Genomic DNA, 26,096 nt, shown 5'->3' on the forward strand with positions numbered 1-26,096 from the left:
ACAGAAAACCAGGAGAGATGGAAGTGCAGTCAGGGATGATACTGTTTGAAAGGTCACTGGAGAAATATGGCTTGCGCTACACCACAGTTCTCTGTGACTGCGATAGCCGTACCTTCCTCGCTCTGCAAGAGGCAGATGTGTATGGCTACGTAAAAATTGAGAAAGAGGACTGTGTCAGTCATCTCCAAAGTGAATGGGATCAGCTTTCCGCACCTTGCCTTTCACGCACAGAGGAAGTGAAGAAAGCCTTGTTGGCAAGGGGAAGTTGACTGCGGACCTCGTCTCTAAACTGACGTCATACTATGGCTGTGCTCTAAAATCCCATAAAGGAAATGTGGGGGCAACTCTGAAGGCAGTAATGGCTGCCTACCACCATGTCACGTCTAATGACACAGCCTCAAATCATTGTGCCTGTCCAACAGGCGCAAACTTGTGGTGCCACCAGAATGCCACCACAGCAAGACGAGACCCCATGCCGCAGCATCGCTACAACCTACCGCCTCGTGTGTGCAAAGCCCTGCTCCCTGTGCATGAATGGCTCTCAGGCAGGAAGCTTATTGAGCGTTGCCAAAGGAGCAAAACACAGAACAGTAATGAGAGTTTGCATGCTCTCATATGGTCCCTGGCTCCAAAATATTGTCATGCTTCACTTTTCACCATTCAGGCTGCTGTGGCTGAGGCAGTCATGCATTTTAATGCAGGATATTTGAGGACATCTGAAAATATTTTGAGGCAACTCTTAATGAATCCTGGCTCAAAGAGTGCCAAACGACTAGCAGAAAAGGACAAGCTGCGGCAGACTCAGTCTGCTTACAAGTGCACAGCAGCCAAAAATGTGCAAAATGCACTGAAGCGCCGCCACTGCGGTGATCAACAAGAACGTGATTACATTCCTGGCGCTTTTTAATCATGTCTTAATGTGAGCATGTACAGAACACTCATTTTTATAATAAATTGTGGGTGACGTGTTTTTTGCAATTTTCTCCAAATGAAATTTTCTTGTGTCAGCTGACATTGCAATTGCGATATCTCAGCACACAGAGCAGATACATCAAAAATTTTTTTTGCAATAGGAAGCTGCATGTGCATTGTATGAAATGTTGGAAGCAAATTTTTAAATTTCCGCACAGAAATTTAATTATGTTGAAATGTTTTTGACATTTTATTTCAACCCTTCAGAACTAAAATTTGATGCAGCATGAATTAAGTAATTTTAGTCAAATAAAAAACTACTTCCAACATTGGATTCATCTTTTGGGCTATCTATGTGTTAAAATGAAATTTCGATTCATCCAGTTTTTCGTAATAAGGCAATGGTAATTCCTGACTATCTCAAAAACTAATTGGTCTATGCAAGAACTGAATGCACATTTGATATCAGTGCAAAAAGCTGTACAAGTGTGTTTAATATCGTAAAAATAGGTAAAAAAGCAAAGAAGTTTGTTTCAGAACCAGGCTCCCTTCTTAACTGCCACTGCTGCCACCCACTGAAGCTCCAGGGGACCCCCTTGCAATATTCTTGAAATAGTCTTGTCGAGTGCAGTTTTTTTTTTGCATGAGTTTCCTCTGACCATTGTGCCCAACTGGTGGCTTAATAGCATATTTTGAGAAGCACACAGCGAGCCAGTAACTAAACTTCCATGAGGCATGATGCTCACGCGAGGGTTGCTCACAGTGGCGGGATTTGAAGACGCAGTCTACCTTCCAAAGCTGTGCACCAAGGAAAACCTAGTACCAGTCCGGGGTACCCTTTTGGAGAACAGGATGGATACTGGGGCCACAGGAGTGTTGAAGTGATGGCCTAGTAGTCACGGCATCTGCCTCGCATTCGGGAGTTACTGGCTTTGAGTGCTAGTGCCTCCATGTACCCACCGGTTTTAAGGCGAAAGCCTTTAATGCCTCATACTGTCGTTAGCAGACGCTGTTGGCAGCGGTGTCGACAGACGCGTCGGCAGATTTGTCCGCCTTTCGGCGTCACTGCTTAAAAAGAAACTGCGCCGAGGGTGGGAATCGCACCAGAGCCGTTGGCATTTGAAGCGGCTACGCTACCACTCCGCCACGAAGGCTCAGGGTTTGAGCATGAATAAAGGCGCATCTAGTGAATGCATGGGTTTCATAAATAAAATAAAAGGAATAAAGTGAAGGAAAGGAAAAATAAAAATAAGAAAACAAACAAAAATAAAAACAAGACAAAAATAAGATGGAAAAATAAATAAAAAACAATAAAAATAATAAAAATAAAAAAAAACAAAACATGAAAAATAAAAAAAAATTAATAAAATCAAAAAAACAAACAAAGCACCAGGAAACGCTTTCGCCTTGCAGCACTTTAGAGAGCCAAAGTGCCCCTGAATTTTTTTTAATGCTTACTGGGTTGCGTCGTCATAGTGCTTGTCTCTTCTAACGTGAAATGCTTGGGAAAATTGTCTTGGGCCAAACTACACCAGGTGGCAAAATTTTATAATTTTATCTCTCTCCATGTAATGGAGGCACGAGCATGACTACTTTGGGCCAAATTAGTTCTGAAAGGTGAGAAGAGTCTTTTGATGGGGTGGTTGTTATTCCGTTGTGTAGGTTCAAACACTGCACACAGACAAGGAAGGACAGTGAGCAAACTGCACTGTGTTCATGTTCCTCACTGTCCGTCTCGTCTGTGTGCGCTGTTTGAACCCGAACTTTTCTAAAAGATATTCTGGAATTGCCACTACTCATGTTCTTTTCGCATATCTATTAGTACTAAAGACAAGAAGATTGAATGCACTGTGAAAGCAGGTATAAGTTTTTCATCATCACAGGGCAAGTTCACTCTGCATTTAAACATACTCTTTTTTTGGTGGACGGCTCTTTCCCTGCTCCTGATTTCTCGGCTGCATCGTTATGTGCTTATACAATAGAACCTTAAAGCCACCGCGCATCAAACTTCAATCAACTTTATACGTATTGGGAAAAGTGCAAGAAAAGCAAGGACGAGTAGTTGCTTCTGAATGGCTGCACAAAAAAAGCGTCGCCAGATGTAACGCTTAAGCAGGGCCTGCAGTGCCTGCGGCGAATTTGCATTGTCTGCAAATGGTGATGGCACCACTGCAAGAGGGCGTGGACACTGCATGGCTTTGTATGCAGGGAGCTGTGTCCCTCAGCTTGTGAGGCTGGGCTTCCTTGTTTATTTATTTGTCTATTCAAGGTGCCTACAACACCCCCGAAGGGTATAGTGGGCTCAGCAACACGCGCGATGGCATGTGCTCATTTCCATCCTCTTCTCTTTCTGCAGGCTATCATGCTGTTTGCTTCGCAAACAGCATAGCTATCCTCGTCGCTCTGATGCTGCTTCCTGCCTGCTGATACCACTGTAAGCAGACAACTGCACTTCTATGCCTAACGACCGCCTGTGTGCTCACCCAGAACCAACAACCGTAGACCGACCACCACCCCTCAAAGCTTTCTGCACTACAGTGCCCCCAGCCGAAAAACTCTACTGCTTGGCACCGTCCTCCTCGCAGCTTCCATCAGCCAAATTGACAGAAAGATCAACACACCAGAATATAAGGACGAACTGGCTCATGCCTTCCTTCAGTACGCTCGGCAACGCGAGCGGGATGGCGCAAGCTCATATACGTCCTCTGCTCCTTCTGCAGGTAAATCATCAACTTTCCTTACTTGCCCCGTGTACTCACTATTGTGGTTAATTAGCGTTGACATTACTGTGCTACTGTTGCTAAGGAAAGGTGTCCGGCAGCAAGACACGATCTCACCTATGCTGTTCACTGCCTGTTTACAGGAGGTATTCCGGGTCTGAAATGGGAACAGTTGGGGATAAGAGTTAATGGAGAGTACCTAAGTAATCTGCGATTCGCTGATGACACTGCCTTGACATTGACATTGCTTTGAACTGCAAAGCATGATCAATGAATTAGACAGGCAGAGTAGAACGGTGGGGCTAAGAATTAACATGCAGAAAACCAAAGTAGTATTCAACAGCCTAGCAAGAGGACAGCAGTTTGCAATTGATGGCGCGGTGCTGGAAGTAGTAAGAGAATATGTCTATTTAGGGCAGGCAGTGACTGCTGATCTGGATCATGAGAGGGTAATAACTGGAAAAATAAGAATGGGGTGGAGCACATATGGCAGGTTCTCTCAGATCATGAATGACAGTTTACCAATATCCCTCAAGAGAAAAGTATACAACAGCTGTATCTTACTGGTACTCACCTATGGGGCAGAAACATGGAAGCTAACAAAGAATGTTCAGCTTAAGTTAAGTGCAATGTAGCGAGCTATGGAAAGAAAAATGATAGGTGTAACGTTAAGAGATCGGAAGCGGCAGAGTGGGTGAGGGAACAAACGTGGGTTAATGACATCCTAGTTGAAATCAAGAGGAAGAAGTGGGCTTGGGTAGGGCATGCAATGCAAAGGCAAGATAACCGTTGGTCCTTAAGGGTAACAGAGAGGATTCCAAGAGACGGCAAGTGTAGCAGGGGGCGGCAGGAAGTTAGATGGGAGGATGAGATTAAGAAATTTGCGGGAATATGGTGGCCACAGCTGGCAAAGGACAGGGTTAATTGGAGAGACAGGGGAGAGGCCTTTGTCAGGCTGATGATGATGATGATGTTGCTTACAATTGTGCTCACATTCTTTTTACTCTTCTTACCATATCCGGCGATATCCAAGTTAACCCCGGGCCTAACACTCGTTCCATGTCTACACAAGCATCTTCTGATGTACTGTATGCCTGAGATGAAATTAGATCTTGGCAAAATACACTCCTGAATGAAATAAAAACTATTCACAGTGGCCTGGTGGAAACTGACAAGGCTATTGAAGAGATAACAAAAGGCTTGCTAAAATTGAAGAAGATTCCTCCTCTTTAATCGCTTTAAAGGCTGAAGTAGCATGCATGAAGACGCTGAAGAGAACGCTAAACAAATCACTATAATGACGGCCAGGATGGATGATGCTGAGGACTGGGCCCATTGCTCTAGTCTTCTTCAGTCTCAAAGATGCAGCACACGAAACATTGGACGAGTCTGAAAAACACCTAATTAAACTCTGCAAAGAAAACCTTGATGTCACCATCCAACTTACCGACATCAAACATGCACACAGGCTTGGACACTACTAAAGTAAGAAAAATCTACCTATACAGTGAAATCTCGTTAATTCGAACCTCGATAATTCGAATTTTCGGATAATTCGAACTACACCACTTGGTCCGGCCAAGCTTCATAGAGATCTGTGTATAAAAAAGCCTGTTAATTTGAAAGCAAATCGGTTCCGCTACAGATAATTCGAACTATGCGCCGCTGCGTTCGGGCAGCTTGGCACACAGCACGTGGCCAAAAAAAAAGCACCTCCGCATAGTTAGAGGCTGCACACGTCCTAAACGGGGACAGAAGATGAACCATATAAAACCGTGGAAGAGGTGGTAAAGCCTAAATGGCGCCATCACCGGCGCGGCGGCTGTGGTGGCGGCTGCCTACCCTCTTTTCCACGCAACCTCCGAAACTTGTAACTAAATACTCGTTAATTCGGAAATGTGGTTAAGTACTGTCGGTGCAGCACCAGTCAACGCCCATAAAGGCTATGACTTCGGACGGGTGCTACAAATTACGTGTGAAAAACTTTTTTTTTTTCTTTGCAAGGGTCGTCCATCCTTCCACCCATCAGTCGTCAACGGAAGATGACGCCGGCTTTCGTTCGCTGCATGCCAATGATTGAGTGGCACTAGACGGCGTCCACCGCAATCGCCCATGGCACGATAATGAGAACATACCGAAAACAAGGCTTGCACAACCAGACAAGTGCTGGCACTCTGCCAAGTTCGCTGCCCCCTTTTGCTAACGTCAAAAGTTAAACACACTGTGATGTTATCGCTGCGCAGCTTCTTGGTGCACTCCAAAGAAATGCGTTATGGGCTGCAAAGGTGCAAAACGGAGGGAAGCATCAACAACGGAAGCATTTTTTTTTTTAAATTCTTAGGAAAAATCGAGGTGGGTGAGCTCATCATGCGAGTGAACTTGCTAAGCGAGTGAATACGGCACATATACCGTAATGCAAATGGTTCTTGTCAGTTTTTTTCGAGGCCATTCGATAATTCTAACTTTTTTCCCTATCCTGTGAAGTTCAAATTAACGAGCTTTTACTGTAATTGTAGCGTATGCTCACTTGAAAACTAAGGAATCTTTCATGTCACATGCCAAGAACCTTAAAGGCTCTTCATATACAATATCTGAAGATTACTCATCTGGAACCTGGCTGTGAAGTTCGAATTAACGAGCTTTTACTGTTATTGTAGCGTATGCTCACTTGAAAACTAAGGAATCTGTCATGTCACATGCCAAGAACCTTAAAGGCTCTTCATATACAATATCTGAAGATTACTCATCTGGAACCTGGCTGTGAAGTTCGAATTAACGAGCTTTTACTGTAATTGTAGCGTATGCCCGCTTGAAAACTAAGGAATCTGTCATGTCACATGCCAAGAACCTTTAAGGCTCTTCGTATGCAATATCTGAAGATTACTCATCTGGAACCCGGCTAGTCCGCAAACATCTGTTTGAAGTCGTCAGATCGGAAAAGAAAACTTCCAAATTAAGATATAATAAACTTATTATAGATAACACCACATACTTTTTTCACCACTCTCCCCAGACTGTCGTTCTCTGTCAGGCTGTTGCTCCTTATCAGCCATAGCTAGAGGTTGCCTCGCTCTCCAGATCCCATGCTAAGTAGGTACCTTTGATTTACACAAATATCAGAAGCATTTTACCAAAATCAGATTCAGTGCGCTGCCTTACTGACACCACCGAAAGTAAAATGGTGGTACTGACGGAAACTTGGCTGTAACCTTCCGTTTCTAACTCTGAATTACCTGCCTCTTTCCCTAACCACGATATCTTCTGCCACAATCGCGAGGACAGGCTTGGCGGTGGCGTACTAATTGCCACCCATCAAAGCTTACTCTGCTACCCCATAAACATCACCTCATGTTTGTAAATCACGTTCATTGGCTCCAAAGAATTTAACCCGCCCATTATCATTTGCTCCTGCTACAGGCCTCCTCACGCTGATGTCTCTTTTGTCATGCTCTTTCACAATGAGCTCCAATCCATAACCACCTCATATCCGCGCACACGTTTGCTTATATTTGGCGACTTTAATTTCCCTCATATCGTAAAATGACCTTGCAACAACATTAAACAAGCATACTATCAAGAGCGATTTTTTGAACTCGTGCCTCACATTTGGTCTATCTCAGCTCGTCACCAACCCGACAAGGCAGGATAATCATTCTTCTAGCGTTCTCAGTCTCGTGCTCGCTACTTATCCTGACAGCATTTCAGTGCTTACGCACCTATCAGGCTTGAGTGATCACTTGGTAATCTACGGCACCTATCACAGTCCCTTATTACTCCCTGAAAAGTTAACAAAAACATTAATGCTCTACTACAAAGGTGACTGCAATACCATGAATAACAACCTCATGGAATTCTGTAACTCTTTCCTTTCAAACTTTTCAAATCGCTCTGTCGAAACTAGCTGGTCTTTGTTCACTGATAAAATGCGCGAGCTCATCCGCACCTACATCTCCACTAAAACATTCACCGCCATCATCGGCATGGTTCAACGGAACATTAAAAAGGCTGCTTAGCAGAAGAAGAGGCTCTTCTAATCTGCAGAGCATTTTAATTACGCTCATGCATGGGACAAGTATGCTGCCGCAAAAAAATTTTTCTCACGCAACGCAAGCCAAAGAAACCTTTTTCTTATCTACATTACCTGATATGCTTCGCAACAACCCCAGGCAATTTTGGAAGGCCATGAACGAAAAGCAACCCCGCCAGTATCGCCGTGCGACAAACACAGTTCACCTCTTCCATGACGCGGCTGAAGCATTAAATTGTACATTTTCTTCCAATTTTACCCATGAACCTGTAGGCGACATGTCTGACTATCCTTATTTTGATTACCGTTCTGTGTCGGACATACGCTTCGATCCTAACAGAATAATTGTGTTAATTTCATGTAACTAACTTCATCAGCTGCTATGATTGAACTTAGTGCAAAAGTTCTCAAGCATACTAAAAACGTTGTAGCCATTCTTCTTTCTCATATCTTCCAGCAATCACTCGAGTCCGTTTTGTACCCCACGACTGGAAAGTGGGGAAAATCATCCCAGTGCACAAAAAAAGGCTTTCCATAACTACCTTCCCATCTCCCTCACTAGTGTTCTCTCTAAACTAAAGGAACATGTAATTTACTCACACATCATCACCTTATTCTATGCTGTCAACTTTTTTCACCCTTCTCAACTCAGATTCCTGAAAAACCTAACCTGCTGTACCCAGCTTCCTCTCTTTACTGGCGACATCAGTTCTAGTATGGACACAAACAGACCTGTGGATGCTGTTTTCGTAGATTTTGAAAAAGCTTTTGACAAAGTTTCCCCTCAACAGATCTTATTTAAACTTTCACGCCTAAACCTGAACCCACTAGTACCTACATGATTGGCTCTGCAAATTTTTACTAACCTCTTTTTTTACTAATTTTTACTACTAACCTTTTTACTAACAGTTTTTATGGGCTAAAAATCACACATCTTCCATTTCCCCTTTTACCTCAGGCGTGCCAGAAGGCACGGTTTTAAGGCCTCTGTTATTCTTAATTTGCATTAATGACCTCCCAAGGGAGGTCATTAATGCAAATCTATCTTCCAGCGTTCATTTGTTTGCCGACGATTGCGTCATTTACCGGAGCATCACTATTAGCAGAGACAATGTGACATAAAACTTGTGGAAGAGTGGTGCACCAACTGCCTAATGCCTTTAAACTTAAAACAACTCTAATATCATTTCATCATCGTCAATCGTATCCTACTCCTGATTACACCCTTCGCAGTTCCATGATATCTCACGCATCTTCATGTAAATATTTAGGAATCAGCCAGACACAGGATTTCTCTTCTATCACCCACATAATGAACATAACCAACGAAGCTAACCATGTTCTTGGTTATCTAAACCGTAACTTGCGTTTGGCACCTGCTTCCGTAAAACTGTCCACCTCTTTAACTCTTGTCTCTCCTAAACTTGAATATTCATGCTCAATCTGGGACCCCCAACATATTAACCTAGCCAAAGCCCTTGAGTCCGTCCAGAGCCATGCGATAAGATTCGTACATTCCAATTATTCATATCATACGAGCGTAACAGTATTGAAAACAAAAGCTAACCTCCCCAGCCTTGAATCCCGTCGGAAAATAACCAGACTGCCTTTTCCACAGGTTTTATCATCGCTATCCCGGAGCAGCGCCGAAATTCAAGAAGCAGCGACATTTTCCCACCAGGGAAAAAAAACTGCAGTGCACATAGATTTAAAATTTTATTTAGCTCTAGCAACATTTACTTTATTGAGTGAAAGATTGCTATGTCAGTTACTCTCGAAACCATCAAAAGACTCCTCCAAGTCAGTCGCAAAAAAAGTTCACAACATTCCGCTTGAAGCCCACCCCGGTCTTCTGGTGTCACGGCTCCAACATCTGCCAGTCCGCCATGCAGGTCGCCGTCCTCCAAGCCATCGAGTGCGTTAGTAATTCCGCATCCCTTGAAGGAGTGTGCCACTGTCGCCTCAGGTACAGGAGCCCATGCCTCGGCAACAAAATCAAAAACATGCTGGCACGACAGCTTCTTCAGGTTTCCTTTGGGCGTCCTCTCTTTTTCGCGCATATATTCTTCCCACAAACGCCATAGGGTGGACTTGAAAGGCTTGTTCCAAAGAAGTCATCTGGCTGCAGGATGCTCATGCACCCCGCAGGCACATTGAGCACGTCGGTATCGCACTCCTCGAAAGCATTCTTGGCAGCTTCTGTTTTATGGATGGGTGCCTGGTCCAGTACCAGTAAGCGGCACATGTCATCAACGTTTGGGCCCCAGATTCTTGACAGCTACTCCTGCATCTTTTCTGATGTCATCCAGCCATTTTTTATGACGGTGAAACGAACATTTGCTACGAATAAAAGAAAAAAAATTGAGAATCTTGATAGAACGAACTGAGCGACATCGCGATTCCTCGCCCCATTGAAAAAAAGAATCATTCTCACCTGGTATGCGAAGGCTCGCGAAGACCCTGGCTGGAATTTTCCCGGTGTGTTCCTTGAAAATAACGAAGGCCAGGCGCTTGTGGCCGGTGGCGCGTGCGGCTAGGCAAACCGTGAAGCCTTGTCGGGCACATCCAGTGTTTGCGATCCGTATGGTGCCTTTGCCGACCACGCTGTTTGTCCTGTTGGCTGGGTTGTCTATATGGACCATCGTCTGGTCCATATTGCCGATGTTGTACAACGTGTAGCCGTTGCGCCATCGCAGAGAGTTTGCGGCAGCCCGAAAGGCACTTGCTGCCTCCGAATACTCTTGGGGCGTCTTCTGGGTCTTGTTCGTAGAACGGCGCATTGACATGCCAAACCGCTGCTTCCATCGACTTATGTAATGGCTGGAAGCTGCGAAGTTTCCCTACTGCATGTTGTTGGCTATTCTGACAGCCTCTTCAGAGAGAAGCCAGTTACTAACGGCACGTCCTGCCGTTCTTTCCCGCTCGAACTTGAAGAGCGCATCGTCCATGCATTAACTGAAAACTGGGGCGCCATTACTCTGCTTTCTTTGAAGTTTTGCTCTCCTGTAGTTATGCTGAAGCAACTTCTCGAAATTATTGTCCCATTCCCGTATTTGTTTGCGGTTGAGCTTGGAATGTTGAGATGTTTGGTGCACGTTTTTTCCGTTTTCCCGATGCCATTGTACGACCTCAACTTTCTTTGCCACTGAGTACGAATGCATCGGGAACTTCACAATGGCAAAACAAGATGACAAATGACGCGTGCGAACGACACATGGGAACGAGCATGTGAATGGCTTGAAAAGCAGGATTGGATTGGATTGAATTCTTGGACTGGATGGGGCAGACCAGTGTTGCTTGGGCGCGTTGCGTGATAAGGGCCAGGGGACAAGGTGCTTTCCCGGAACGGCGCGGAAATGTGAAATTGACAGTGATGTTAGGGGGGGGGGGGGCCCTTGCATGGTTGGGGGCGCTTGTTCAGAATTTTACAGTAGTTTAAGTGTAGCAATCAAAATGAGAACATAAAGGTGATAAAAAAATGTCAACAAACTTTCAGTATATACTATGCATTTATATATACAACTGAAATGCATAATCAGCATGAACCACAGTAAATATCAGATTATAAGAGATTGTTTAAAGCAGCCTGGAAGTTCCCACTGTCACATATTTCATTAGGCAACAGATTCTAATCGTTTATCATGTGGGCTTTCCCCACACGATACTTTGTATTTTTTATGGCATTTTCTCTTCTGCTTGCAAGATAGTGAGCCTTCTTTATTATTGTAGATATTGTGCCAGAATTTTAATCTCAATGCTTTTCTTCTGTGGGGTAACAGTTTCCACCCAAGTGCTTCTTGAAGTTGTCGAGTTGCTGTGAGTTGGTCATAGCAGGTTCAGTTCATCTTCCGGGGTGTCCTCCAAATGCACATGCTGGCTTTCGCAATGTGAGGTGCAGTTAAATTGTTTTTAAAGCAGTGCACATCACTCAGTGCATGATCGTTCCTCTCATTCAGCATCCTTCAATTTACTGGAAAAGCGTGTATTCATCCTATGACTGGATGGCCACCAAAAGCCTCGTGCCAATGGTGAATGACGCAACGGGATGTCGCTGTGGAGATTTGTAACTGTCTGATAGTCCTCTGTATCACTTGTTTAAGCATGATGTTTGTCTGATAGTCTTCTTATTTTTTTTTTGGATTTGCTATCAGGAAAGTGATCTGTACCTACCATTTGGTTGTGTACAATATGTATTAGTCTATTAATTATTCATGAGACTTATATCATCTGTATACTGTGTAATACAGTAAAAGATTGTTAATTCGAACTTCACGGAACCGGGAAAAAAGTTCAAATTATCCGATGTTTCAATTATCGAATGGCCGCGAAAAAACTGACAAGAGCCATTTGCATTAGGGTATATGTATTGTATTTACTCGTGTAACGAACCCACTCGCGTAATGAACCCACTCACCCGGATTTCTGCCTAAGAATTTGAAAAAAAAAGCGTCAGTCATTAACTTGCGCACCGTCACTGTCTGCAGTGCATTTATTGGCAGCATGCCAAGATGCTGCGCAGCGATAACAACACGGTTGGAAGCGAACTTGGTAGAGTACCAGCGCTTGTCCAGTTGCGCAAGCCTTGTTTTCAGTACGTTCGCCTTATGGTGCCATGGGCGATTGGGGCGGACAGCGTCTACTGCCACTTGTCATTGGAACGTACGATAGCAGCAAACGCCTTTTGCAGCGAATGATGCTAAAAGCCGGCGTCATGATCGCGGCTTACCGCGTGCTTCCATTGGCGACTGATGGGTGGAAGGATGGACGATACTCGCAAAGAAAAAAAAAAGTTTTTCACACGTAATTTGTTGCGCCCGTCCGAAGTCATAGCCTTTCGTGGGCGTTAGATGGGGCCGCGCCGACAGTACTTATCCGTATTTTCGAATTAACAGGGCTCGATTTAACGAGTATTTAGTTGCGAGTTCAAGAGGTTGCGCGGAAAAGAGGGTAGGCAGCCGCCACCGCGGCCGCCACCGCGGCCGCCAACCCCTACCCTCCAGTACCACTGGCCGTCGCGCCGGTGATGGCGCCATTTAGGCTTCGTACCCACTCTTCCATGGTTTTATCCGGTTCCATATCTTCTGTGCCCTTTCATGATGTGCGCAGCATCTAACTATGCCGGGGTGCTTTTTTTTTTTTGGCCACGTGCTGTGTGCTAAGCCGCCCAGACGCGGCGGCGCGTAGTTCAAATTATCCCAAAATTTGAATTATCGAGGTTCGAATTAACGAGCTTTCACTCTACACACTCACATTTAGAGCTACTGGCATTATAGATATTTGAAAAAAAGCCCTTGCATCCACTTTAATTAGCAGATGGTAACATTTTATCATTTTGTCTCATCTAGAGCTTATCGTGTTTTCTTGTCATTGTTTTCCTCATCTCAGTCATGTTGTGGGCCAAGATGTAATGATACCAACATGCGTAGTTGTCTGTTTTACTACAAATAGTGGTGTTGAGCAACACACTCTCACACAGGAGCTGCTGCAGCTGCTTTGTTGTTCGGGTGTTTATAGCATCCTTGAGTTAACAGAAAACATCGAGTAACTCTATCCATTTGTACTCAGTTTAAACTGCATAGCTTCAAGGTTAACTCGGTTAGCTTGGCTAATGGACGATTTGCCACTGAGACCTGTGGGGAAGTGATTCTGAGGTAGTACATAAGTGTATGTGAAGGTTTTCAGTTTTACTGTGCTGACTGCAGAGTTTTGCATGCACTGATAGTCCTTGTGATGTCTTTGTGTCTCTGGAATGTGGTATTTATTTGCACTTCAAGAGGAAAACTTCCCTCTGGACCATAATTATTGGTATTGTAGAGATGTCACAGGGCCCCTTTGCAGTTGTATACACCTAAAGACTTGATTCTGTGTGATATAACAGAGTGCCCCTGCACGGCAGACGTAGTAACCCATCCACTTGTTTCTTAGCATTAGTGACTGTTGGCCTCAAGGAACATGGCTTTTGCTTGTAAGCTAACCATTAGCAACACTGGAAATACATTACAGTGGAATCTCGTTGATACGATTCTCACGGGCACCGAGAATAAAAACGTATTATCCGAAAATCGTATTATCCAAAACGGACTCCAAAAGATCGCGAATAATACATACTTGGCACAGAACTTGCTTTTATTAAAGCACTTTGAAATAATTGGTCACTTTGCGCTGCACTTTTTGTTTTTCGAGGTCCTGCAGCAAGCTTTTTTGAAACTCTTAGAAATGAGTAGCAATTTCCTCACTTAGCTCCGCAGACGCGACAAAGCCACGAAGCCCATCCAAAGCTTCTAGTGCACCGTCAGTATTTAATGGCCGACGATCGCTGCTGCAATCTCCGGCGTCTTGGTTGTCATCGTGGTCGCTCTCCTCTTCAGTGGTAACATCTGCAATAATGTCTTGGACGGTGCGTAATTTGCATGTCGCCAGTTGGTCGTCCGCCGAAACAAACTCCTCCGGAGACACGTCGACATTGAGGTCACCCCAGTCCGTGATGTCAATCTCCGCGCCGTCATCTTCATTTTCCTCAGTATCGCCAGATGCACAAAAAAGCCGCACTTCTTGAAGCAGTTGGCGATGGTGTCTGGTTTGACGCGATCCCATGACATCGCCAGAAAATGGATGGCATCAAGAAGATCTACCTTCAAGCTGGCATCTTTCCAGTCAATCTTGGCCAAAAAGCGTCTGACCAGCAAGCTCCTGAAGTGAAATTTCACATTTCTAATGATTCCTCCATCTAGGGGCTGCAAGTGGCTGGTGCAGTTGGGCGGCAGGAAAATTACTTTGACGTTTTGCAGCCACGAAGCATCGACAGGGTGCGCGGCACAATTGTCGAGAAATAGAAGAATTCTACAGATCTCGGCACACATCCGGGCATCCAGAAGGCTGAGGAACTCTGTGAAAAGGCCTCTGGTCATCCATGCCTTCCTATTCGCTTTGTAAACGACAGGAAGGGGCGGGTTACGCGAGAAGCAGCGTGGCTTCCAGAACTTGCCAATGACGGTAGGCTTGAGCTTTTCGGTTCCATCAGCGTTGCAGCTCAACAATACGGTGATTCTTTCTTTGCTTTTTTTTCCGTCTTGACACGTCTCGCCTTTCATGCTGAGACTTTTCTCGGGCTGAAGGTTGATGAGCAACCCAGCTTCATCTGCGTAGAACACGTCCCTTGGCTGGTACTGAGCAATCACCGCTGGAAGAGTCGAAAGCCAGTTGGAGACTTGATCTTGGTCGACAGACTTCCCTTCGCCGGAAACGGTTTTATACGACTGGCCATGCCGTGTTTTAAAATGATGGAGCCACCCGCCCGAAGCTTTAAAATCTTCTATGCCCAATGAGAGCGCTATTTCATCAGCTTTCTCGCGAACAACTGTCCCGTCCACATTCACGCCCGCCGCCCTTACTTCCCTGAACCATGCCAGTAGAACCTTTTCCATCTTGCCATGCTGGGCGCCCCTCGTTTGTTTCACGCCGGCGCCGAAGACTTGAATGTTCTTCTGAATTTCTTCTCACTTGCCGACGATCGTGTTCAGCATGGAGACAGGCAAACAAGGTTCACGTGATAGGTCGACACGTTCCTTCTGCGGATTTTCGTCGAATTTTGTGAGGATGACGAGTTTTTCTTTCAGCGATAACGCTTTACGCTTCCTAGACATGGTGAAGAGCACGGGTGAAACGCGGCACCAGAACAGAAGAAACGATAAGTGCGAAGTGCAAGCTGAACGCTCGGAATACCAAAATGGCTACGAGAAATGGCAAGCACAGAGCCAACAAAGCCTACAGCGCATCGTCAATGCATGCGCCAATCACTGCTTCTTGGTCACGTGAAAACAGATCCTTGCTGGGGTGTTTCTTCTTTTTTTTTTATGAATACTGTGATCTTGTACACAAGATCATAGCAGGTGGGAAACAATGTGTTAAGATACAAAAATACAGACACATATGAACAAAACATAATTGCACTTCACATTCTTCACTAATATGTTCAGTGGTGATGCGAATAGCAGCAAGTTCTGCACCAGTCGATGAAGTCTGGTGTGATTTTTCACTTTCTTAACTATGGTCTTTATGGGGATGACTACGGAGCCCGAAGAACTGGAGGGGGTCACAGAGCCATCGATGTATACGGGCAGTCGGTGTCTGTGGTTCTCATGCAATTAATTCAATAGTGATTTGTTTTAATGCTGCTGGTGATAAAGCAGCCTTATTTTTGATGCCTGGTATGGAAAGAAGCACACGAGATTGGTACAGGCTTCATAATGGAGATGACGGTCTAGAGGCTGGTGTAATTTGTGATGGCAAAAAGTCGTGATGGACATCAGTAATTCTTGGATAGGATGTACACAGCCAGTTAGCAGGAAGACTGGCAAGATGGTGAACGAGAATCCGAGAGAGGTGTCATATGCACTCTCAAGGTGTCGATTGTTATATAGGTAGTCACTAGATTCTCCTGGGCCATGAGTACTGTTGCCGCTGTAGACGTGCATTTGGGCAGTCCTAGGCACGTCCAGAGTCTCCGGAGTCGTCTTGAATGCTTTGTAGACACTGTATGTTCGTTTTCCTCAAGTTTCCAAGTGCAGGGAGACTGTACCGAAGGAATCCCATGAATAATATGGTGTACAGGTGGAGCATTAACTGCACTGATGCACCCCACGGCTTCCCTCCAAGAAAGGAGAGAACGTGAACGATCAATGTCAATTGCCTTTTCATGTACGAGACATGGTCTGCATGATAGGTTACGATCAGTAATTACTCCAAGGAAGCCATGCCTTCTTTCGCAGGGTATTTTTCAGCCATTTATACATACGGGGTAATGAGACATACTTTTGCATGTAGAGACAACCAGGGAATATTTTTCACTTTAAATCTCTAGGTCTTGCAAGCGGAGGTAGGCCATAAGAATGCTGGCTGCCTTTTGAAGCCTTGCTCTAACTTGCGGCCGCGTAACTCCTGATGCCCAGACACAAATGTCGTCCACATGGACTGAGAGTTGCGCCGACTGTGGTAGTACGTTGATAAGGCTGACAAGCGGAAGGTTGAAAAGCATTGGGCTAAATACCCCAGCCTGTGGGACACCACGGGAAGTGAAATGTGAAGACGTTGGTCCATCCTCAGTTTGCATAAAGAGTGATCTATTGGATAAATAACTTTGCATCCAGCAGAATATGCGACCACCAATTTCTGCAGATTCCAGAGCGTCCATAATAGCTTGATGATTGACATCGTGTGCCCCTTTAACATCCAGAAACAACACCACGGTCAAGCACTTCAGATGTTTCTGATGTTGAACTGATGACACCAGGTCAATCACGCTATCAATTGATGAACGTCCACATCGAAACCCAGACATTACATCTGGTTTTATTTGTTAGCTTCTAGATACCACTCAATTCTCAAGTACCATCCTTTCCATGAGTTTGCCCACGCAACTAGCCAGTGCAACTGGATAATACAATGCAAGGTCAAGCGGTGATTTTTCAGGTATAAGGACTGGATCCAGATGACTTGATTTCCATGCATCTGGTACTGTACCTACACACCATGATAAGTTAAAATGGTCTAAAGAGCACGTCGAGCCTCCTGACCAAGGTTTGCATGTGTAGAGTATGCTACTCCATCGGGCCCCGGCAACGATGACCGTCTGCAACCAGCGATGGCGGCGTCTAGTTCTTCCATGGAGAAAAGGAAGTCCATTCGCGAGTCCCTAAATCTGGGCACGACAGAGCACATAGTTCTTAAATAGACAATAGTGAAAACAATACTACGATGAGTTTGGGCAACTAAGGTGCACTGAAACTCTTGTATGAAAATGGGATATCTCAGTTTCAGTAATCATGTCATTCGGCAACGAGTTCATCTTCCATAGAGAATAGTAAGGGCTAGGTTTGATATTTTAGGGTTCTTGCAAAGGTGGGTGTTACTTTGCGGAAATGATCACTCCTGGATGAAATATGATAAGAGAGAGCAATAAGGTCAGGTGCGAATGGGGAGTCACTGTACTATAAAGAATGAAAGAGCGATAAACAGGAGAAGTTGCGTCGAGTGATAAGGTCGGGAATATTGAGTTTCCTGTAGTAATGATGAACTCTGATGAAGCTTGATTTGATGAAGCTTGATTTGGTCAGACTCAATGTGGTTAATTAATGAAATGCTGCTTGGATTTTATATTGTAAAGGCATACTGTAAAGCTGACCTTATGAGAGTAGTATACGTGTGAAGCTTTTTCTTGGACTTGGCAAGGTATAAATGACGTTTAATGCGTTCCAGTTTTTGAGATGCTTTGTTTATGGTGGGATTTATGTGGGCACTCCAGCCTAAATAAGCACTGAAATATACACCAAAGTACTTGAACAATCTTTTCTGTCAACTACGTTGAGCCCACTTATAATGGCCACAGTTAAACGGACGCTCTATGAACAAGGGCAATGTGACCGCTAAGATATGTATTGGGGCTATGGCACTGCATCTAAGATAGAACGTACAAGTGTGGCCGCACAACTCGGTTGCTGCAAACGAGGAGGCACCACAAAATTGGCCCCACCGTAACCTCGCACTTCCTTTAGGGCCAGTGATCGAACAGCGCCTCCCAGTTCCCGTGACACAATCTCCCCTCTTCTTTGGAAAGAATAGGGCAACTTGAGAAAGTAGTCATAAAGGTGTGATGTGTACAAGGCGAACGAAACTATTTACCAGATGTAGCCATCGAAATGCATGCCTGGGAAGGCAACGCTTCGCATTACCAACTTTCTGTACACATTTATGGACATGAGTGACCGGCAGCTACCGTTTGTCATCGCCAAGTCTCTCAGGCCAAGATACTTCGTGAGCTACGCATGTGTACACTGCAGGCCTAACACAAAGACATGGATCACAAATGAATTTCGTTTATTCGACGAGTATGCCACTAGGCTTTAGTATAGAAGGGGGGTATAGGAATGAAGCATGACTGTGTGTCAAGTGGTCAATTGATTTCGAGCACTGTATAGAGAACAAAAAAAGTTCAGTTCCTGCTCGTGCTCGGTAACTGTGCTTAGCACCATGTGCTGTTCTCTGAATGCCATCGAATGCAGCACGGAAGACCAGCCACGTGACATGGGCGCTTCATTCACGTGCTTTAGTGCCCTATTGGCACTGTCACAGTGTATGCCGGTAGCAACTTAGAGACCAGCTGCCGATGTCTCAGTTAGGGTCTCTGTTCACAGCCGTCAAAACGATTATAACCGTTTAGATAGAAATGACTGCATTAAAGTGCATCACAAATTGCTTTAGTGGGGTAGGATTTACACATCCAGGAAGAACGGAGGATGCGGTGGAACACCCGCGCATTGCGATTGAATTGGACTTGCGGCAGCGCATCCTTCAAAGTTGGTCAGATGTGAATTTGTTAAGAATGACTTGGTTTGCATTTGTGATGATGCTGACATACGAGAATCGTGCACCAAAGCGGCTAAAGTATGCGCGCATATGCACTCCCAAACTGCCAAGAAAGAGGTTATTATGAAGACGATGCCGAGAGTGCCAATCTAGCACAAGCTGCCATGAACGCTTCAACTGCTATTAATTACATCGCAATTCCAAAGCAGCTAGTCACATCAAGTGTCTTGGCGAGGAGCACATGACGTCTCTGGCGAGCTTGCAAAGTGCCGCCATAGCGTCTACCTTTAGGCACCATATGCGCATAAGGAGCTTCTTTAAAAAATAAATGGTGCTTGCGTGTGGCTTTGTACATTTGCCTGTAATATGGGATGTCCACTTCCAACAAACCTCAGATGCAATGAACATAATATGCGTGACCGTCAGGTTCATTATAAGTGGGCTGTACTATATTTTGTCTTGATGAATACTCCATGAATATTTAAAGGTGCCCCTGACAAACACTGACGGGAGCAGAAAGGCTTGGTCTGTGCTGGTGATAAGGCGAGCATCAAAACTGCAGGATAGTTGTGCCGGACCCTCACTGTCCACATGCACTTCCGCTGCTATAGCCCTCTGGGAAGCAATTTGTCCACCGCTCACATGAACAGTGCTACTTGCAGGGCACTTGCACTGTTGAACTGTGCTTAGTGTTCTCATACTCTTGAGAGAATGTCCTGGTTAAAATGCGATGTAAATGCATTTTGCGGTGTGGTCAAGAAATGAAAAGTTTTTTGTTTTGGTCAGTCATCAGGTACCTGACTGCTAGTTAATGTCCTCTTTTTTGTCTATTTTTTTGTGTGGAGGTCATTGGCTTTTGTCATTGTGGCAAAAACCTGGAAAGAAATGCAGGCCACAAAGTGGGGCGCATGTGCGGGAGCGCATTGCGCATGGTAATGTGGTTCTGGCTGCTGCCAACTTGTTCACGAGATGCAGCTCAACACAGTCCCTGCGACTTCTGGAGAACGTTGGTATCTGCAGCTCCTTGAAATGGACTTACGACTATCCAGAATCGCGTCTTAATTCCAGATATGCATATAGTTTCCACGTCTCATTTATGAATGCTTGCATTTTTGCATTATTAATGTAGTTACTCGTCTGTAAGCTGACCTGTTTTTACAAAATCGTATTTTTCCAAACACGTGGGTTAACCAATACCTGGATAATGGCCAGGGCGACGCGCAAACCACTACTTCAGAAAGTCACGCGCTCTGTGTAAACGGTTTTGCACAAAGGTAGATGCCTCTTGTTTTTCAAAAAAGCCTCACAAAAGATTCTCAAATAAGGCTGATATGAAGATAAGAATAGAGCCTCATTGTGATATCGTCGTATCAGCCACACTTTTTGGAGGCAGCATCGTAAAAGCAGTACGTCTCACAGTCGCTCAGCTGCGGAGCATGTCATGGTGGTATAGCGTCATCTTCTAGCAATAGTACTGCTCATGCAATAGAAAATTGTAAGAGCTGCCAACATATGTTGCATAGAAGAGTGGAAAAGGAGTGACTGCACTTCATAGTACTTACACCAGAGAGCATTCACAGAAGTATTTGATTACATGTTTATTTCTTTCGTAAGTAAAGGAATGGTGAAATTTGTAATAATGTTCTGACACTGGACAGTTGGGGGCTTAGTAACACTGACTTTTGAGAATGCTATTGGGACAGTCATCTTGATGCCCTGATAAAGATCTGTAAGCATGTACGGGCTGAAAAGAGAAAGATCAAGTATATCATTCTTAACTGATTGAACTTAGCGGAGGTTACCCTAATGATTGCGGCACTTGGAGTGGTCGAGTTCAGGGCTGCAAGCCCTGATATTTTTTTGGGTGGGTATAGAGATCCTGAATTTTCAGCTCTTTGCAGTGCTGCTTATGATTTCATTTTTTTTTCATGGGTTCCTTTCTGTTTGCATCTATGTAATGCAGGCTATGTCAGCCAGCTCCCCAGCATCGTTGACAAGCTCGTGGAGAGTGGCAGCTGTGGCAGTGCCAGGCAAGTACGCTGCCATCAGCTACACCATCCCTGTCAAGCCGCTTTGAGGCAGTCTGCAGGCACAACCTGTGCAAACCCACATAACAAGGCGCATCGCATCAAGATGGCTCTAGTGACATGGGCAGTGCAAGTCTGCAGTCAGCAGAGATGGTGTGCTTTTATGTCGTGAAGCAAACTGAAGATGGGGATTGTGTGAGCAAGAGTCCCTGCACAAGTTTCTTGGTGTCTGTGTATATTTTGTGCTTTCAATGCTAGTTCCTGTGTATTGTTGTTTGGATGCACTGAAGATGTATGTTTGCTTTGAGGTGCACTGTAGTGGAGAAACCTGGAATAATTTTCATTACTTGGGCTTCTTTAACATGGGTTGACAATATATGGGACAGGTGTATGATTTGGTTTTTGGTGCATAACTTCCCACAGCTGTAGGTGGGTTATCACATGCCACACTAGAGGGCTTTAGAATGATAACAGTTGTCTAGAGCACTTAAACTTGCGCTATCACTGCGCAGCACATGGGGAATAAATTCTTCATTTGGTCTCCATTGCATTGTGGCCACCACAACCAGGAATCACACCAACTACACAGATCATAAGGACAATGCGTTGATCAGCTGAGCTACTGCAGTGGGTGTCTGCGTGTTGCGCGATGTCGTCATATAGACAAGCGTCAGGCCGTGACGTCACGAAGATGCGGTGGCGCTGGGGTCGGCAGTGACTTTTGTTGCGTATGCAAAAGGCGGTACCGTGCGCCTTGGGTATGCCACGGTTGCGCGTTCTTGAATGCATTTGGCAATATTCCGGCCAGTTGTGGTGCGGGTGGTTGAACCGCAATGCTGAAGAAAGGCAGCGGCACAAGTTTCCTCAAGTTTATGGCATTTAGATATGGGCCAAAGCGATGCGCAGCGACCATGGAGCGGGAAAGTTTGGCGACGGATCGGTCGCGCTGCTAGTATTGCATTTCTGCATCGAATTATGATAGTTTGCGTCTCTTAATCCACATGTTTGCTCTTCAGTCGCGCGACGAACAGTGCAAGAGTCAACGTCTCCAGATTTTTCGCGTTATTGGGCTGTCATTACGAGAAGTCTGGACGCAACATTCCATGTTGGTGTACCGTAAATTGAACGCAGGGGACCGTTTTCAGGTGGCGTTCCCCGGACTATGTCCCGGGCATCTTTTTGAGCTACAAAAAAAAAAACCGCTGCTGCCAGTCGCCTTCAGCATTCATCGGACCACTAAGCGCGACGTTTGAAGCAGCACTGTAGTCCGGTAGTGAATATATGACGCGTAGCTTTTTCTCTATTTTCGCTTCCATGAGCTTCAATATGTACGTTTTTTCACCACCTATGCTAGAAAACGATTAACGTCACTAAGGTATCGGCAAAATCATGCAGTGTTATTTCCCATATTACCTGAATTTTACAATTACTGGTCAATCAGAACCTGGCGAAAACAGCAAATACCAGACCAAAAACCAGTTATCGAGCAGAATAAGGCCTGCAATCAGAATGACTTGAAATATTTTGCTGTGCAGAGCAAACGTAACTTCATTGTAGCTCGAGGTAAACTTCTATCCATTCGCCTGTGCACCTCTCTTAAAGCGAAGCGAACAAGAAGAGCATTTTTTCAGACATTACCAGTGAAGATCGCATTTGCATGACTCATTTAAAGTAACTTCATGGCTTCAGTGTCCAGTAGTGTTTGGCGTTCACCGCACTGAAGCGGCTGGTCGAGAGCAGGCACATCACAAAGGTTCGTCATGGGAAAAAGCTGCCCCGCGTCGTGCATCCAGTCGTCCTTCTTCTTGCACTTAGCGATCGGGTATGCTGTATCGCCCCAATTGTTGAGACTGCAGACCTGTATACCTCGGGCTTTCTCGGTTTCATTTAATAAGTCAACCTATAGTCGGCCGCCATAGCCGCACCGTTGCTGCCAAATATAGGAGCCCAGAAGGAAGCCTATGCAGCGCATCGCCAGGTAATTCCGTCCGGTGAACAGGTTGAAAAGGTGCTGAACTGCTCTCCGGTCACCAACAAATTTTTCTAACCACAAGCGATGCGTACGCTCTGAAATATTCGCGCACGCGAGTTGGTTTCTAAGGCAGCATCGCTTGGTGCGGGGTGGGCATGCTACATTTTTGCCTACACCCCATGTCGCTGCTGACCGCAGCGCCACCTTTGTTTACAAACATGACGCTTGTCTATAGCAGCACATGATGAGTGCAGTTGCTTCAGTTTGCAGCATGGCTTGCTTAGGTTCACCAGTCGTAGGTGCACACTGTGTAATGATTGCTGCAGGCTTTTCACCAATCATTGCAAGTGCCTTCTCTGACACTATGTGTGTGTTTTTTGTGTGGGCCCAACGGTGAAATTGTATGGTAGCATTCGCCGATTGGCTGGAGTGTAGCGTGATGGCGTTGGCGTACTTTATTGGGAACAACGATGTCGATGGCCTGTGGGTTATCAGTGTGTAAATAAGCCTGGGCAAGTAGAACTCATTATGTATGCATGCTCCCATTGTGGTGAGTGCTTTTTTGGAGAAAACATGTCTGTGGTTGCTTGGTAACATGCACTACACACAAGGCATGTGACACTGGCTACCATTTCTCCTCGTAAGCTGCCTGAGGAAGTGCTGCCGTTAGGCACTGAGGGGGTGCTTGAGCATGAAAGTATTCCGATGCACATAGTGGCATCGGTTGTTCACTGTTATGAACCCATTCTTGTTGAACACCGTAAAAATAAGCAGTTTGAGAGTTGCTTGTCTGGTTTGGTTTGATAACTTGTGGTAAACTGCAACACATCTTCAGCCAAAACCTTTTCAATTTCAATATCCCAACATTTTGGAGCCAGCTCGGCTCTTTTTCTGGCTGGGATGCAACGCAGGTGCTGTGGGCTTGTCTCTAACTACGCAGTGGGCAAAAAAGGACTCTGGTGTGGTGAAGGGTGTGGGAGGGTGTAAGGATGTTTTGACACAGGCTCTGCTACGGTCTACGGCTGTGAGTTATGGTACCAGGCAGTGTGGGGACAGCTGCCGCGTCTTTTCTTTTTCCGTGAGCTGTGGAGCAAAGTCAGCGCGTCCACAGGGGGATAGGCTGCACTGTGTGCGGTTGGCATTGTTTTGATTAGCTTGAATATGCTAACGTTTGAATAAGAACCTTTTTTGTTTATTTGTTTTGGTTCCGAGTGGGGTGGTTTCTTGAACGTTTGTTCTATGGTTGGCGTATTCAGAATGTCTGGCTACTGGGCTGCATTTTGTTGCGAAGTTGCATATTTATTTATTTATTGGAAATACCTGCAGCGCCCGAAGGCATTATTGCAGGGGGGATGAGGATACATAACAGAAGATTAGGCCGGAAAAAAAAGAGGAAGAAAAAAAAAGCAATACAACAAGGCATGACACAGCAAGTACAAAATGAATGAAATATGAAACAACAAAAAGACATGACGAAAAAAAAAAAAGAAAGCCAACTGTGCACTCATACATCCGACAGCAACGCGCGGAACGTAGACTCTGAACGGCACTCAACAATTTCATGGGGCAGGCGATTCCAGTCATGAATGGTAGATGGGAAAAATGCGTTTTGATAAGTGTTAGTTTTGCATTTAATTTCTCTAATCTTCCACCCATGGTCAAGTCTGTTTGACCTGAAATGCGGTGGAAGTAAATAATTTTCTTTATCTATTTTTATTTTTCGGTGAAAGATTTTATACAGCATTTCTAACCGGGAGTTGGTACGGCGTTTCCGTAACAGCTCCCATCCCAGCGTTAGTTTAATGTTAGTAACACTGCTGTTAAAATCATAATTACTTGAAACAAACCGAGCGGCAAAGTTCTGAACACGCTCAAGCATGTCTGTTAAATTTAAAGTAGGGGGTGCCAAACAACACAAGCATACTCCAATATTGGCCGAATATAGGTAAAATAAAGAAGCTCTTTAACTTTTAGTGGTGCCATTTTAAAATTTCTTCTTAGAAAATTTAGCATGCCATAAGCTTTAGCAGAAACGTGCTCGACGTGCTCATTCCAGGTGAGATTAGACGAAAAGTAAACGCCGAGGTATTTATAGTTAGTAACTCTGGAAAGTCGGGTAGAATCTAGTTTGTATTCAGCCAAGAAAGGGTGATGCTTGCGCGTGAAAGAAATGAACTGACATTTTATTGGGTTCAGAAACATCTGCCACTTCAAACACCATTGTTGTATGCGGTCCAAGTTGCACTGCAAATGACAAGAATCTGAAGAACTGTTAATAACATGGTAGACAACACAATCGTCAGCATATAAACGTATTTTACAGGTCATGTATTTAGAAATGTCATTAATATAAACTAGAAACAGCAGAGGTCCTAAAACAGACCCCTGCGGTACCCCCGAAGATACAGGAACATAATCAGACTGGGACCCATTAATCAATACACGTTGTTTGCGTCCCTGCAGGTAACATTGAAGCCAGTTTAGAAGAGAAGTTGGAATCTTGATCAAAGATAATTTATACAGTAGTAAATCATGAGGTACCAAATCAAACGCTTTCTTGAAATCTAAAAAAATGCAATCCGTTTGTAGACCCTTGTCAAATGATGAAAAAATATCATGGCTAAATTCTAAGAGCTGCGTCGAACACGAGTAACCTGATCTGAAACCATGCTGAGCTTGAGTGAAAAATTCATTTTGTTCCAAATGCTTCATCAATGCGCTATATATTATGTGTTCAAGCGTTTTGCAACTAATACTTGTAAGCGAAATCGGCCTGTAGTTAGCAACTATGTTTTTAGGACCACCCTTATGAATGGGCACCACGTTAGCGTTTTTCCACTGCTGGGGTATTATTCCTGTATCTAACGATTTCGAGTATAGAATAACTAAGTAATGAGCAATGCTTTCAGCACAGACCTTCAAGACATGACCGGGAACATCTTCGGGCCCGCTTGCCGAAGACACCTTTATGTTATTCAGCAGGTTTAACACACCGTTGTATGTAAGGTGTTCTTGCATTGCCGAATTCTTTATTTGTTTTTTTGTTTTGTCTACATATCTTGCTTCGCAGTCGGTGC

At 44.8% G+C, this 26,096-nt stretch overlaps 1 protein-coding gene across 1 annotated transcript in view; it reads left to right on the forward strand.

Annotated features, from left to right (window-relative positions):
- The window catches only part of LOC149357278 (uncharacterized), a 39,161-nt gene extending 13,825 nt beyond the window's left edge, over positions 1-25,336 (forward strand). Inside the window, exons 7-8 of the mRNA XM_089584487.1 lie at positions 3,269-3,632; positions 20,984-25,336. Of these exons, the coding sequence (XP_089440613.1) occupies positions 3,269-3,350 (82 nt within the window). The 3' untranslated portion in view covers positions 3,351-3,632; positions 20,984-25,336. The remainder of the gene's footprint in view (positions 1-3,268; positions 3,633-20,983) is intronic.
- Positions 25,337-26,096: the final 760 nt, after the last annotated feature.

Source organism: Amblyomma mixtum, chromosome 3, assembly GCF_055824585.1.
Source record: "Amblyomma mixtum isolate Tamu chromosome 3, ASM5582458v1, whole genome shotgun sequence".
Classification (NCBI taxonomy): Eukaryota; Metazoa; Arthropoda; class Arachnida; order Ixodida; family Ixodidae; genus Amblyomma; species Amblyomma mixtum.